At 41.9% G+C, this 15,997-nt stretch overlaps 1 protein-coding gene across 4 annotated transcripts in view; it reads right to left on the minus strand.

Moving 5' to 3' along the window:
* Positions 1-1,019: 1,019 nt before the first annotated feature.
* Positions 1,020-15,997, minus strand: part of LOC131944723 (S phase cyclin A-associated protein in the endoplasmic reticulum) — a 51,172-nt gene continuing 36,194 nt past the window's right edge. For 2 of the 4 annotated variants that reach the window (XM_059305516.1, XM_059305514.1), the window contains 3 exons: positions 9,647-9,838; positions 4,262-4,328; positions 1,020-3,055 (listed from right to left, as the gene is read on the minus strand). In XM_059305516.1, the coding sequence (XP_059161499.1) occupies positions 2,952-3,055; positions 4,262-4,328; positions 9,647-9,838 (363 nt within the window). In that variant the 3' untranslated portion in view covers positions 1,020-2,951. Of the gene's footprint in view, positions 3,056-4,261; positions 4,329-9,646; positions 9,839-10,424; positions 10,611-15,997 lie in introns of those variants that run through there. The other 2 variants (XM_059305515.1, XM_059305517.1) reach the window with 2 other exon arrangements.

Genomic DNA, 15,997 nt, shown 5'->3' on the forward strand with positions numbered 1-15,997 from the left:
TTAATTATTTATTTGTTCATGTAAAGGTAGTCGTTCTATATTTAGGTTTGGTTAACACGACGTTTTACGCAGTAAGACGATGGTACTGATATTTTTTATTCACATTTGGTGCAGGCTTTAAATTAGGCTGTCGGTGTATCAAAACCACAAGTAAGGAATCCTGCACCATAATAGCAACCTTATACCCATTAACAAATTTGCATTTCAGTTATAAAATAAAGACGCGCAAAAATGAAGCGAATAGATACTTTGACAATTAAATAATGCTTGTCACGTTTTTAAAGGACAAACTGGAGTTGTGGTTGGTGATTGGAGGCGAGAGTGTGATGGTGTAATTACCTTTTCAAACCTGGCGGTCTATAGGGCAGATGGATTAGAGTTTACCTGTTACTGTAACCTCGGATATCTAGAAGGAGCTGGGTGGACTTGGCGAAATCTTATAACACGAGTACGTGATCCAAACGCTCAACTTTCAGGCATGCAGTCAAGTGCTCTAACCCCCCTGGCATGCCGTCCCCATAGTCGGTGTAGCGGTCCCTCTAACCACGTGGGTGGGGGGTGTCTACGGAGATACTTATATACACAATTTAAGGGCCAGGGGTGGTTCAAACCCTCTCAATGCTGTGTTCTGTCATGTTTGCATGCTCCATTGACATCGTCATCTTTTAACCTCAGTATTGTCTAAAAATTGTGTAAAATTTCCCTTTTCAAACCTGACGGTCTATAGGGCAAGTGACGTTGAGTTCACATGTTTCTGTGACCTCGGCATAAGAAGAGATAGTGTGTTCAGCACTATGCCCAGCCGCCTTTACTTTCCCTAACGTGAGTTAGGTACCCATCAGAGTTGGGTGGACTCAGGGACGGTCTACTGACTTGAACCAGGATTCGAACTCGAAACTTACGGGTTAGCAGTCCAGCTCTCTACCGCTAACAAGAGAAAAAAAATGTTTACCTACTACTACAATGCAAGTTAGATCCAACGCACAAGAAGATATCAAGAAAAACACAAACTGTTTAGCAAAAGTCACTTTATTGTTTTATAAAAAAAAAATCATTCAGTTACCACAACACACGTGCATATGGAAAAGTAAAATCATCTTTCCACCTTTTGAAATAAAACAAACTAAATTAATATGGCTTTGGTGAAATACTGTAGGTATTCTTTAGTCCTCATCAAATGACCTTGTACAGGTGTATATAAGGTGTATGAGTGACCTTAAACAACTTTGGTGGCAGATGGTTAAGTTATGATGTAACTTTGTTGCTTACTTATGTATTACTAAGTAATATAATTCTACACCACGGTAAGTCATAATCTGTGGATGTTCCATTAGAGGCAAGCAAAAAAAAAATGTATGAAAATAATATAAACACCTTATTTATAAATTAAGATATGATGTGTAAATGATTATGTGATTTTATCATAAACAAAAATACAAATATTTTAAAAACACATAAATGAAATGGTACTGTTGATGATGATACTGTACCTCAAAAAGTTAAAAATAAATAAATTCAAACCTGTATAAAAGAATACAACGGTGCATTTTTTCTAAGTGTAAATTAAATAATAATAAAAAAATAGTTTCTTTAAAAGTTTTTGATCAAACGAAGTATAAATGATAAAAAAAGAATATTTTTGAATGTTGGCAACAGACAGGTGAGATGACACAAGTTAGGTATCACAGAAATGCTGGGACTGAGTTCTAGGAAACCAAACTCTAATGATCAGAGCTTGATTAGCTGAGGTTCCCACTCATAATTAGCCGACTTGAGTTGCTCAAACTCAAAGATGGATAGACCTATTGGAGCCTGATGGTTACAGATCAACACTACTGCCCCTACTCTACTTAAGAGTTAAGGTAGCATCCCTGCTGTTCTATCAAAGAGTTACTAAACAAATCAAAGAGCTCTAACAGCTCTACATTTTATAAAACTTACTAACCGGTAAGTAAATCTTTTGATGTAATGGCCAGTTTGATCTAATCACATTTTTACAAACGTTCTTTAAAAAAATAAGTTCAACATCATTAAAAACAAAATACTACTAGGTTGGAATAATTTTGAGAAAGAATGTATTGGAAAAAAAAACCCAATCTCAATCACATGTTAAAACGAGTAAAGTACCCTTTTCTGACCTAAAGTTCATTAACTTCTATGAAATAGGTATGGACTGTGGTCAGCATGACACCTAGTAGCCCTTACTTCCCCTGATTCCAACAGGTATCTCTTACAACAAGGTAAACAGAAGGAATCGAACTCTTGACTTACTGGTAAGAAGCTGCACTCTACCATTCAACCACATTGTCCCACAAATTACAAAACCGTTTTCTCTCTATCTATTTAAGCTTAGCAGCTCAAAAATATAAACACATAATTTTAAAAAATTGGATCAGGAAAATTGTTATTTACAAAACTGAAGCAACCAATTCAAGTATATAAAATTCAAATATAAGGCATAAGACATTGTGAAAGTATGTTGGATTTCCTGTCATCAATGATTTGTGCTGGTCAAATAATATCTCACTAAGAAAAATGTTAAAAAATGTAAATAGGCCTGTTTAGTCATGTGATGTGTGTGCCATGCAAGTTCATCAAAGAAAGGTAGACGAGTTCGACACTGACACACATCTTCAGATCCATCTTTACCCCCACAAACCAGTGTGTGGCTTCACCACAGTCACCCACACAATGCTATGGACAATTATCACAACTTGTTGGCCAAACCACTGGCAATACTATCAGCAACCACATCCCACTCAACTCTCCCTAGCTCTTAACTCTCAATAGCTCTCTCAACTCTTGCTAGCTCTCTCAACTCTCTTGCTAGCTCTCTCTCAACACAAACGTATCACTCATTAGGTTCTCCTGTCATTTACATTTCTCACAGGTGATGGCGCCACTTCTTTAATGCCATGAGTGGAGAGAGTCAAATCTTTGGGAACCAGAGGTCAAGACGCCAGGTTAAAATAGGATTGTCCAGCTTCCCACATGTCATAAGGGAACCTCAAGGTGAAGGCCATCCTGTTCTCACTGTCACGGATTTCCTTGTTATCTGGTTCAAGTAAAAAAACAAAAGTCATCAACACTTTAGACATTACTTGCATCCAGCATATGGTTAGTACAGCATAGTTTGGTTTGTTGTACTTGAAAGTTAAACACTAGCAAGAAAAATGTGTTTGACTGGTGAGGTTGTCTAATGAAAACTTCAGCAAATCAAGAAATGTATGAGGAGAGTAAAAAATCTGAAGGTGATTCTTTTGTCTTATTGATTAAGTGTGTATTGTACCAGATTGATTTACTTTAAAGTGTTGAGTGCCACCTAGTTTGCATAATGATAATCACAATGCTAGTGAAAACATAAAGCAGTAACTTTTTACTTCTTTTATCTAGTGTAAAGCATTAACAATGAGCAAATTTGTTCTAGCATTTGAAAAGTTGTATTAGTTAAGTACTGTCTTTGGCTGACTGATTATAAATTTGCCAGAAAAAAACAAACAACTAAACAGAAAGTCTGTGATAAAAAGATCTACCCTAAAAATAAACCAAACATAAAAAAAGGGTAAAAAAAAAAAGCATGCACAGGCCTAACCAGGGATAACCACACCATGCTAATCTGTTGCTAATCCACTACTTGTATACAATGGCTGTTAGGTATCTACATTGTACACAGCAACTCAGCAGGTTGCATTACATTAGTTGCAGCCCCAGCTGAAGACACCCCCTTCTCATTGCAGATACCAGTACCCCCACCTATAATCAAGGCAGTCCCCCCTAACACCACCTTTCACCCCAAACCCCCCCCCCCCCCCAGTGTTTACTTTTCCAGCTGCTACTGCACATACTCCCACCAATCATCAAAAAATTAATGATCCCCCTAACTTCTCTATTAGGCAAATACCAGTGGGTAAGGTTTGACACAAGAGGGAGGGGTACCTCCCCACCCCTCCCCTGATTCAGGTAAAAATAGGAGAAGCTCAGCCTTGGTAAACATCTAGTCGGCAATAGTTGGGTGTAACTGCCACAATCAGCCCAAACACAAATATTTTCTCATTCAGGAGAAATGAAGGTATATCTTCATCAACTTCTTCTTTTCATTTGTCACTCCGTCATCTCAACACACACCCCCACCAGCAGACAGCCGGCTGACATTTTTTTTTTTGGTCAACAAAAATATTTGTCTAAGAGAACTAACAGGGTAAGTAGACTAATAAGGGTAGAAACTGAAAAGGTTTGGCAACTAAGGCCACACCATGCAAACCTTGGTTCTTACTTTTCTTGACGGAGGACGGCATCAACTTGGACTGGTGGAGCTCCAGCTGTCTCTCCTGTGAGAGAAAACATTCTCTATTTACACTTTTTTTCATTCACGTCATAATGAGGACAAAAATACATTCAAAATAACCATTGTAAAAATATTGCTTTCTAAATAAATAATACGGTAAGATTTGGAAAAAAAAAACTAGCTGTGAATAAGAACAGGTTATTTTTATTTATTTTTTATTTATTTTTTACAATTTTTAATACATTTTTTGTGTGTGTGGGTGTGAGGTTGCATGTTTGTAGACTTTATTCTATTTATTCTATAGTAGGGGGAAAAACAACAAGCAGTGATCACATTAAAAAATGGGAACACCCAGACACAAGGGCTGGCTTGAATAGAAAGTGTATCATTACCAACAATTAAACCTTCACACTGATAACATCTGCTACTTCATCAGACTAAAAAAAAAAAAACAAGTAATAAAACCCAAAAATTTGACAGTAAAAGACAGCTTGTTTTCTTCCCCGGGAACGTGTAATAATCAATGTCACTTTGATGTGTTTTAACTGTTTTAAGATCTCTCCCTCCACGGGGCGGGTCCCGCTGGGGTGGGGGTGCCCGGCCTGCACACAGGGAGGGGAGTTAAATACCCACAGACAGGTCATCACCCGGGGCTCCAGGAGAAATCCTAACCGCTGACAGGGTGAATTCCAATCAAACCTGCCAGCCACTAATGTCATTAGCTACAGCAGAAATCAGTGAAAATTTAATCACCGCACCGGCCCGGGGCTAACGTCAGGGAGGAGGAACTCCGCTCGCCGGGACTACCCGTCTTAATTCTCTTAGGCCGCGCCAACGTAAGGGTTGCATTAACCAATTACTTCCTTGTAGGCAAGGGGGAGAGGGGAAAAACTCGGCCGGCTTGTAAACTTAATTTTATTGTGGAACTTTCACGGCCCGGTGACAGTACTAATAGTTGTGGAAATTTGAGGACTGAATCACAGAGTTAAAGTAGGCTGTCTTCGAAAACTGAGTCAAAGTTAAAGGTTGGGTCAAAATATCAGAGGCAGGCTGCGTCTTGGTGGACTGAGTCAAAATCTTAGAGGAGTCGGGTAACAATGATATGACTGCCTCTACAGTCACATCAAGTAAAACCCGGTACAAGCGATTCTGCCTGGCCAATAACAACACAGTTGTCGAGTCAACCCGGTACAAGTCATGGTGCCCAGCCAGCAACAACACTGTTGTCAAGCCAACCCGCTACAAAAGATGCTACAACAACAACACCGTTGTCAAGCCAACCCGGTACAAATCGTGCCCCAACAACAACACTTTTGTCAAGTCAAACCTGTGTACAAATGAAGCTACAAGTCCAGCCAACCCGGTACAAATGATGCTGCCCAGCCAACAACAACATTGTTGTCAAGTCAACCCGGTACAAGTCATGGTGCCTCATAACAACGACTCGACGTGTTGGCGAATGGGGGGGGGGGGGGGGGGGGGGTGTTGTCGTACAACTGGTACCGTGTGTATGACATCACCAGCGAGAAACGTGTCTACATCCCCGTGCATCCTACCCTCGAGTAAATAAAGAACCTCCCCACAATCCCACACAACTGGAACAGAATTACACAACTACAGCCCCGAGTATTGAGAAAATTAATTCTCACGTGGCATATGTTAACGTAAAGGGGAAGTTATCCCCATACAAATGCCAATTCACGGGAGTCGTTCTCATTCCCCTCTGCTACTGAACGTGAAGAAATAGAAAAAATATACCTGCACTACGAACGCAAGTTAACATTGTAAACAAACCACCCCACCCCGACAAACAAATTAGATATAATTGCTCGTATTCATACAATATAACAGGATTTCGTCTTTAATATAGACGGTGTAATAGAAAACAAAATGATCTAATAGAACGAAGAACATGTAGATTCCTCTAGACTCCAGCCACCTCCGTGGGTGTGATAATGTAATTATAATACATGTAATTATAATACAGGGGTAGAGGTTTTTTTTTTTCTTTACTTCTATGAACTGTTTTGTGTGGGATGAGTCTCTGCTCCACACGGTTTAAAAAAAAAGTACAACTGAAGAGTTTTCTTTAACGAGAAGTTTGTGAGGTGGGGGAAGGAATGAGTGACACCAAGTTTCTCATTCATGAAAACAAGAGCCGGGAAAACGTGTGAGCAAGATGACAATGCTCAAGTACGCCTGGCATCGCACACAATGCACGTGTTGGTTGAGCAATGCGAGCTTGGGCTGGGAAGGGGGGGGGGGAGTAGAGTTGAAATGGTGGAGAAAGTATCAGAAACCAGCACCAACACCCCACATTCCTACCTAGAAACAAACACAACAGCACACCCCACACACAGAAACACCACCACCCACGATACAACACCACCATACAACGCTATGAGATTCCTACAATTTGTCTTCTCGAGTTCTTCGATCCCATTCTTTGTTCTACACGATTACATCACATGACAGCTACGGAATTCCCCCTCACCCAGATGATTTATTATTTGCAGGTGTTAAACTACAGGATTTAATCAAATTGTCTATTCCACATATCATATTTTATATACATATTTAATACAAATTGTAGCAATTAGCAATTTGAACATAACCCTCTGTTAGTATATTTTGAAAAGTCCATATTTTCAAAAGACCTCGTTGGACATTTTTAAGTCTTGTAAATGCTAACTACCATTTTGAAATGATTTGCTTTGGTAAAAAAAATAAAAATTAAATACACACACGTAAGATTCTTTACTACTGGTGTTTACTGTACAATAATTAGCGCAAAAAAATTACACCTCTTTAATTATTTTACATACAACTATCAATAATCTAAAATAATCTTAAGATTTTCAAACATTTGTGTTTACAAGATTCTGCAGAGTTATTTAACGCTATTACAAAATCCATCGTCCGTGGCCTCATGCTGAAAAACAAAAGTCAGGTAGGGTGTCGAGTGGTCGAGGCGTGTCGCTGTGTGTTCTGTCTAAATAACGGCAGATATTTTCAACTTTATGTATAAGATTGGTCGTTTCTTTAGAGATGTTTTCAGTGGGCTCGGGTTTCTGGCACGGGGTAAAACATCTACTTAGCAGAAAAATAAACAGGGGGGCGCATCAACGGTGGCGGGGATGGGGAGAACACAGGTTAGGCGGAGCAGTAGAAGGCACGGCCGGGATCTGACACATGCAGAATAAGCATACAGGCGTATTTTGACAGCGCTTCACACAGAGATAAGCCGTGGACTGGCAGGACCCACACTTAGCCAGGATACCCGGGCTACTGAGGCCCACCGTGTGTCATTTTGTTGGCTTGCCACGGATCCAATGGAAGCAGGTATTGCGGGAGATTTTCACGGGGGTATCTCAGGGGGTGGGGGTGCCAGGACAATTAGAGCATGAGAGATACCAAATGTTTGCATTCGATTGACAGTGAGTAAGAAAAAAGTGAGAGTGTAGGTGAGCAAACACACGGGGAGGTAGGTTAATTGCTGAGATTGTCTCCAAATGGTGCCTGGCTACAGACAATCGTTAAGTGATGGCAACTAGAGTTGATCAGTTTTAGCTACAGACAATCGTTAAGTGATCGGCAACTAGAGTTGATCAGTTTTAGCTACAGACAATCGTTAAGTGATCGGCAACTAGAGTTGATCAGTTTTAGCTACAGACAGTCGTTAAGTGATGGCAACTAGAGTTGATCAGTTTTAGCTACAGACAGTCGTTAAGTGATGGCAACTAGAGTTGATCAGTTTTAGCTACAGACAATCGTTAAGTGATCGGCAACTAGAGTTGATCAGTTTTAGCTACAGACAGTCGTTAAGTGATGGCAACTAGAGTTGATCAGTTTTAGCTACAGACAGTCGTTAAGTGATGGCAACTAGAGTTGATCAGTTTTAGCTACAGACAATCGTTAAGTGATCGGCAACTAGAGTTGATCAGTTTTAGCTACAGACAATCGTTAAGTGATCGGCAACTAGAGTTGATCAGTTTTAGCTACAGACAATCGTTAAGTGATCGGCAACTAGAGTTGATCAGTTTTAGCTACAGACAATCGTTAAGTGATCGGCAACTAGAGTTGATCAGTTTTAGCTACAGACAGTCGTTAAGTGATGGCAACTAGAGTTGATCAGTTTTAGCTACAGACAGTCGTTAAGTGATGGCAACTAGAGTTGATCAGTTTTAGCTACAGACAGTCGTTAAGTGATCGGCAACTAGAGTTGATCAGTTTTAGCTACAGACAGTCGTTAAGTGATGGCAACTAGAGTTGATCAGTTTTAGCTACAGACAGTCGTTAAGTGATGGCAACTAGAGTTGATCAGTTTTAGCTACAGACAATCGTTAAGTGATGGCAACTAGAGTTGATCAGTTTTAGCTACAGACAGTCGTTAAGTGATGGCAACTAGAGTTGATCAGTTTTAGCTACAGACAGTCGTTAAGTGATGGCAACTAGAGTTGATCAGTTTTAGCTACAGACAGTCGTTAAGTGATGGCAACTAGAGTTGATCAGTTTTAGCTACAGACAATCGTTAAGTGATCGGCAACTAGAGTTGATCAGTTTTAGGTTGGTGTGGACAAGCAGCCATGCGATGGCTTGTTAAATAAATACGGAGCCTAAATGGAAACAATGGCAATTCTTTCTGAAGAGTTAATAACAGTACTATATATCAGGATGTTTTTAAAATAAATAACTGTGTATGACTGTTTTCATAAAGAAGTACAACAGCTGAGTTTATATATCTGAGTTAATTATTAGTTCAGTTTTATTTCCATTTGAATTCTAACATACAAATATGTTCACAAATCAATCGACTACAACTGAAACTCTTGTAGTCTTTAATATGGATTGATGAATAGTTCATTTTCAATTTGGGCTGAGTGGTTCAAGGCCACCCAGGTACTTGACCCAAACCAGGAAAAGTAAAGGAGGGTGAGCATAACGTATCTCACAATACTTTTAAACAACCAGCTAATAAAACAGTACAGACCTAATATAGACCTAAAAATGACATGTACAATATGAAAGGGAAATTTATCATCTTTTCCCTTTTGTGCCCAAGTAGAGTTTATCTGTTTCAATGACCTTGGTATACAAGGGACAGTAGTCAAGTCAAGTCGTCTTTGTTTCCCTAAAAGGTGTCATGTGCCCATCAGACCTGAGTGGACTCGAACGTCCGAAGACTCCAGCCCGGAATCCGAACTCGAGGTTTTTGGGTTAGCAGTCTAGAGCTCTATCGCGCTGCCATTTGGAACTTAAGATTTTAAAATCTTGGCTATGAAGAATGTTTCCCAATAACTTAGGATAATCTTTGTATACTTTATGATAGAACAACTAGAAGTTAGCCTGACGTGTACTCACCTCTATAAAGTTGGCCAACAAGGCACAGCTGAGTTCTTGTTCCAGGATGTCACGGTTGCTGTTGTTGTTGAAACAACAGCAGATCAGGGTGGGCAACAGCACTGCTACAAGCCGTGGGTCACTGAAGTACTGGAAGGGCAGGGCACACAGTTGCTGTAGGACAGTTGGGGGCTGCCCGGACTGGATGATCACCTGCCAACATAGAGGACAACATTAGATAGGGACTACAGGCCGTGGGTCACAACTGGCAGGGCACACAGTTGCTGTAGGACAGTTGGGGGCTGCCCGGACTGGATGATCACCTGCCAACATAGAGGACAACATTAGATGGGGACTACAGGCCGTGGGTCACAACTGGCAGGGCACACAGTTGCTGTAGGACAGTTGGGGGCTGCCCGGACTGGATGATCACCTGCCAACATAGAGGACAACATTAGATGGGGACTACAAGCCTTGGGTCACAACTGGCAGGGCACACAGTTGCTGTAGGACAGTTGGGGGCTGCCCGGACTGGATGATCACCTGCCAACATAGAGGACAACATTAGGTGGGGGACTACAAGCCGTGGGTCACAACTGGCAGGGCACACAGTTGCTGTAGGACAGTTGGGGGCTGCCCGGACTGGATGATCACCTGCCAACATAGAGGACAACATTAGATGGGGACTACAAGCCGTGGGTCACAACTGGCAGGGCACACAGTTGCTGTAGGACAGTTGGGGGCTGCCCGGACTGGATGATCACCTGCCAACATAGAGGACAACATTAGGTGGGGGACTACAAGCCGTGGGTCACAACTGGCAGGGCACACAGTTGCTGTAGGACAGTTGGGGGCTGCCCGGACTGGATGATCACCTGCCAACATAGAGGACAACATTAGATGGGGACTACAAGCCGTGGGTCACAACTGGCAGGGCACACAGTTGCTGTAGGACAGTTGGGGGCTGCCCGGACTGGATGATCACCTGCCAACATAGAGGACAACATTAGGTGGGGACTACAAGCCGTGGGTCACTGAAGTACTGGAAGGAATGTTGCTTCAATAGATATTGGCAGTATACGTCTAACTTGCTGCTCTACATAGAGGAATCAGACCAGCAATTGTGTTCTAATTTTAGTGAAATTCTCTTGCATTCGAGAGACCATCCTATTTTACAAACGTATTTCTTATCGAAAACTAAATAAGCCAACTATTTTTAATTCACTCATTCAAAAATACTACATGGATCAGTCATCTTATAAACGTTTTGAATATTTGACGATAACAAACAAGGAATGAGAGCGCAAGCTAGACGGGGATACTTCAGACAGTCAAGACAAGGAGTATAATGGAAGGGAGGACCCGCCCTCCTCATTAAGTTGTGCTATATAACATTGAGCACGTCTTTGAAGAAGCGCGACCTGGATACCTACGTAGAGCTGAAGGAAATGAAATGTTTTCAATCAATTATACGGACATAAAATTAACGGGAAATGGGGAAATGAGAAAACAAGGGAGGGAAAGCTTGTTGTGAGTTATTGCATTAAAACCAGATAATCTGTTCATTTTCTCCGCGCAATCAACAACACATGCAATGTTTAGGCGGCAAGGAGCGATATTAAAAAAGCATCTATCTCCTCACCTCAGCACGGCGCCACCGTCTTGCCGGTGATACAGCTAGGAGCCCGAGTTATCATTACGCCATGGGGGATTCCGCCAAGGCACTACATCCTAAACGCCTCAAGCGTTCACAAGCACAGTAGGGGCGTGGGGTGGGGGAGAGAGAGGGGGGGGGGGGGTGAAGCCCGGTAGCGCAAGAGCCGGGTGAAGAGCCGGGACTCTGGGAACGAAGCAAAACGAAATCAGCTGTCACTGGCCAGTAAATCTCGATGGTGTAACCGGCGCACGACCTACGTTCCGCTCTGTCGGGGGCTGTAAACTCCATTTGTTTTAAGCGGCGCCTCCCCGTGGATACAGACGGGCAAGCTTCATGTGTTTTGTATAACAGTTTCCCGTTAGAGGGAGCCTCGCCGTTGCCGCGGTAAATGTGCCAACTTCATCTCTGAGCTCTTAATTGAATCAGAATCCGGAGATTAAATGCCGCAACGAGGATTTTTTCTCAAGCGAGTAAATCTTGTAGAAAATGGGAGAAAACATTTGTTCATTATTACCTTCGGAAAAACAATTTGTTGGGAAGCAGTGGGAGGGCCGGCAAGTGGAGAATGACGGTCATATATTTGAGATGAGATAATGAGTCTTTGTTGCGGTTATTGGGGGTCGTACTGCGTGAGTTACCTTTGAAGATCTGAGTCTCGTGGCTGTAGCGAAGTTTTTTACTCCCGTCATTAAGGTGTCTGATACTGTTTTATTACACGGGGAACTGGAGTGTTACATCTTAATCAAGGGATAGTTGGGGAGGGGAGGGCGTGGCTGAAAGAATTGGAGCATGCCTTTTACTCTCCACGACCTGATCGACATAGCTGACTCTAGCGTGCACAATGATACAGGCCCTGGGTTCAACCTTTGGGACTTGTATACACATAAACACGACATTGTTTTTTATTTCACTTTAATTTGTAAACAAAGGTTTTCAAATGTTAAATAAATATTTTTTATATTAGTAAACCAAGCAGTGTTAAAAATAAATGTCTGGTATTGAAGACAACATAAATTGCTAATTAATTTTGCGTCTCAGTACATCATCAATATTAACAGAACTTGTGTGCAGTAGTAACCTTACTCTAGTTTTAATTAAAACTTTTTGTTGCTAAATGTAAGCGATACCCAACTTGGCCTGCCTTTGTTGTAATGAAAAACGCCGTATGAAATCGTTATGAGATATCAAAGTTTTACCAACAGTTATCAATCCTCTGATAAATGACACGTTATATTGTTTCTAGGGGGATACTATGTGCTGATTGGAATATAACTGCAGCGTGTTGCTAGAACTACGGGCAAACGTTGGGGGACTAGCAAACACCAACACAGGATCTGTCTGGTATCGCACACCATATGGTGTCAACTGTTTACTGCCCCTGTTTGGGCTCGTGTTTCCTGAACGCCGCGGTAGGCACTCGATAGTGGCTTGTGATAAGGCAGTGTTGTACAACAGATACCAAAAATAGAAACTTCTTCCTTGCTCACAGATAACTAGCCACTTTTTTAGCATCCAAAGATCAAAGAGAAATACCCTTCAATACCTTACCCACTTCCCATGGAACATAATATGTACATGTATGAGGTATAAAATAAAGTAAGGTACCATGTTGTAGCGGTGGAGAGATCTACACAACGTAAAATATATAAAGAAAAACCAAACACTGACTGCTGGAGCAAGCACTTAAAAACATTGACCTGACATCACGGAACAGTTCCACGACACAATCAACGCATCAAATCCTGTTTGTATTTACAGGCAACCACCATAGGGATTTCCTATATTATTAAGCATATCCCGTCTCGCCCCTCCCCCCATTCACTGATTAATTAGACGTTCGGTGCCCGCATAGAGTCGACGATTATCCCGAACACAAAAGCCGAGCCAGTTGCTAGAGATGCAGCGTCATATGCAGGTATCGCAATTAGAGCAAGGGCTTTTACAGTTGGTAAATAAGTATATTAGGGGCTGATCTGCCCTTGGGTTACTAGTTCACTCTTAATTATTGACATGGAGCGAATTAATTCCAGTAATTTTCATATCAGGAGTGGGGATTATACCGGGGCCGTGCACAAAGCTACTGATCAGCGAGCCTCTAATAGAGTAGATCAGTGAAATGTAGTAGTCAAAACAGGCCAGTTTCATGTGTGTCGTCATCAAAATAAATGAGAAGCAAAGTGTTAACATTAGCAGAAGTGACCTCTTGCAAGGTTTCATAACTTAATTATTAAGTTCAAGTACCAGTGAAAGAAAAAAAACCCAGACACAAAACATAATAAGATAGCATTGACTGATGGTGGGATATGTAACCATCTTCCATTTCTCAAAGTTAATGTCTAAATGTACTAGGCATAAAAAGAAGACAAATTTTGTAGCTTTAGAAATCTTCTTGTCCTCGCTGTTAGTGTAAATGAGGAATGAGAATTCGTTGCAGTTATGCAGTTACCGGAATTAGCCAACACTGACGCTTAAATAGAGGTTAGAGCTTCTCAGAAAATGTAGGCAATAGCTACCCCTTTTATGTTCCTTTCTTTATAGCCCCAAAGTTATAGCAGAGGAGGGGGAGGGGAAGAAAAGGGAGGGAGAGAAAGAGAAAAAGAGAAGAAAATAAGCCGTCATTGAAAATCAATGAAGACAGGCTTTTTCTCTAGGGCCTGATGCCGGGCACTAAGATAATCTGTGCCCTCTCCAAACTGTCACGACCAGAAGACTTCAGTGGACGGCTCCACATCAAACTTCACTGATGCTCCGTTTTTTGTTTCCTAACTATAGGAATAGGCCTACTTTATTTCATGCGTATATAGTTAATTTAAAAGAAAGAATAGACAATGCTATATACAAAGGTAGAAAACTGACGAAGTACCAAGTGTGTAAGGATTTGTTTTTTAACCGCTAAGTACAGGGACTCATTTTCTCACTACAGATCTAACCTACACGGGAGCCACCTCTAGAGATGTGCTCAACGGAAGAAAGATAAAAAGTTAAGAGCATTTAATATTGTGAGACACAAGACAGGGGAAAAAAAATAACTCCGGACGATGAAGAGCCCCTGGGGAGTCCGGTGCTCAGTTAGGAAAAGAGCTTTTGTTTGTAGCCGGGTGATTGGAAGTTGATTAGAAGTGTCTCGTTCATTGTTGGGTCATGGGGGAGGAGGAGAGCAGTCGGTGGGAGCTCTCGTCCAGGCCGCGGAGTTTTCATGAGCCCTGGCGTTCGGGGCACGCCCGGACACCGAGGACAATGATTAGGTTCCCTTATGCTGCTGTCACGGCCGGAGAAAAAAGGGCTTGATAGAGAGGACAAATGACTCCCTTTGTCGGGGCCGCTGTCTCCAGGGACGTCAAAGACTGGCAAGATGGCGACGCCAGACAAGCGTGCACAGTTTTTAAAAGTCCACGCAAAGAACTAAGTATCGATGGCAAAGGGTACAAACAACTTATCGCAAGCAGAGGTTAGGAGGAATATTTTTTCCTATGTGGGGGGCGGGGAAGTGAGAGGAGAAAACATTTTAAAATCCGATTCACAGGGATCAAATTTAATATCAAAATTTTAAAAGACAAGTGTCACGTCCCACTCTAAAACAGACCCATTCAAACTCCCATAGAGACCCTTCCATTTTAAACAACACCCGGCAGCACCACCTCACGGAGAGGGCGTGGACAAGTTATTTCCCTTTTCATTTCTTATGTAGACATGACGGTCATCTCCCCTACAACACAATTGTTTCATATCTTGATATGTGTAAACAGCTGAAAATTGCTACATTTTGTAAGACAGACTGACGGGATTTTAATAGTATTATAGACGGATTTTCAAAAACAGGTGAACGAAAAAAATTAAAAATAAAGCGGTTAATATGAAAATTCTTCTGCTTTCTGAAAAGGGTACGGTTAATAAGGTACGTAATTTTGTGTGTCAGGCATGTGCTATCAACCCTAATTAATTTATTTTAAAACTAATTAATACACCTAAGATATGTTAATGTAAAAAAAACATTCCAACGATGGACATGGTAACATTACTAGTAAGTCCATGGAACTGTGCTGTAGTGAAAAACTCCGTGAAAATTACTCGATATAAGATTTGAACCTAGAAACAAAAGCTTCTGTATTCAGGAATGCAGCTCCCACCAAACTACACCCCCAGTTCCCTTTAACCTTCGCTAGAGCGAGTCTGTTTTCCTCACACGACGTCACCACACACATACCGAGCGAGGACGTCTCCACGACTCTTTGTCACATTTTGTTATGGGGAATTAATAATTTACACTGGCGGCGGCTATGGGAGTTGTGAAATTCTCAGTGCACAACTTGAATGTCAGATGCTGTTAAGGTGGATCGACACTGTGATGGCCGAGTACAGCAGGAAGTCAAAACTTTAGCCCATCTTACACAGGCGTTAAGGTAGATCGACAGTGTGATGGCCGACATTGTGATGGCCGACAGTGTGATGGCCGACACTGTGATGGCCGACAGTGTGATGGCCGACACTGTGATGGCCGACACTGTGATGGCCGACAGTGATGGCCGACACTGTGATGGCCGACACTGTGATGGCCGACACTGTGATGGCCGACACTGTGATGGCCGACACTGTGATGGCCGACAGTGTGATGGCCGACACTGTGATGGCCGACAGTGATGGCCGACACTGTGATGGCCGACACTGTGATGGCCGACACTGTGATGGCCGACACTGTGATGGCCGACACTGTGATG

Source organism: Physella acuta, unplaced genomic scaffold (assembly GCF_028476545.2).
Source record: "Physella acuta isolate Inbredline_101_S28 unplaced genomic scaffold, ASM2847654v3 ptg000506l, whole genome shotgun sequence".
In the NCBI taxonomy this organism is placed as follows: domain Eukaryota; kingdom Metazoa; phylum Mollusca; class Gastropoda; family Physidae; genus Physella; species Physella acuta.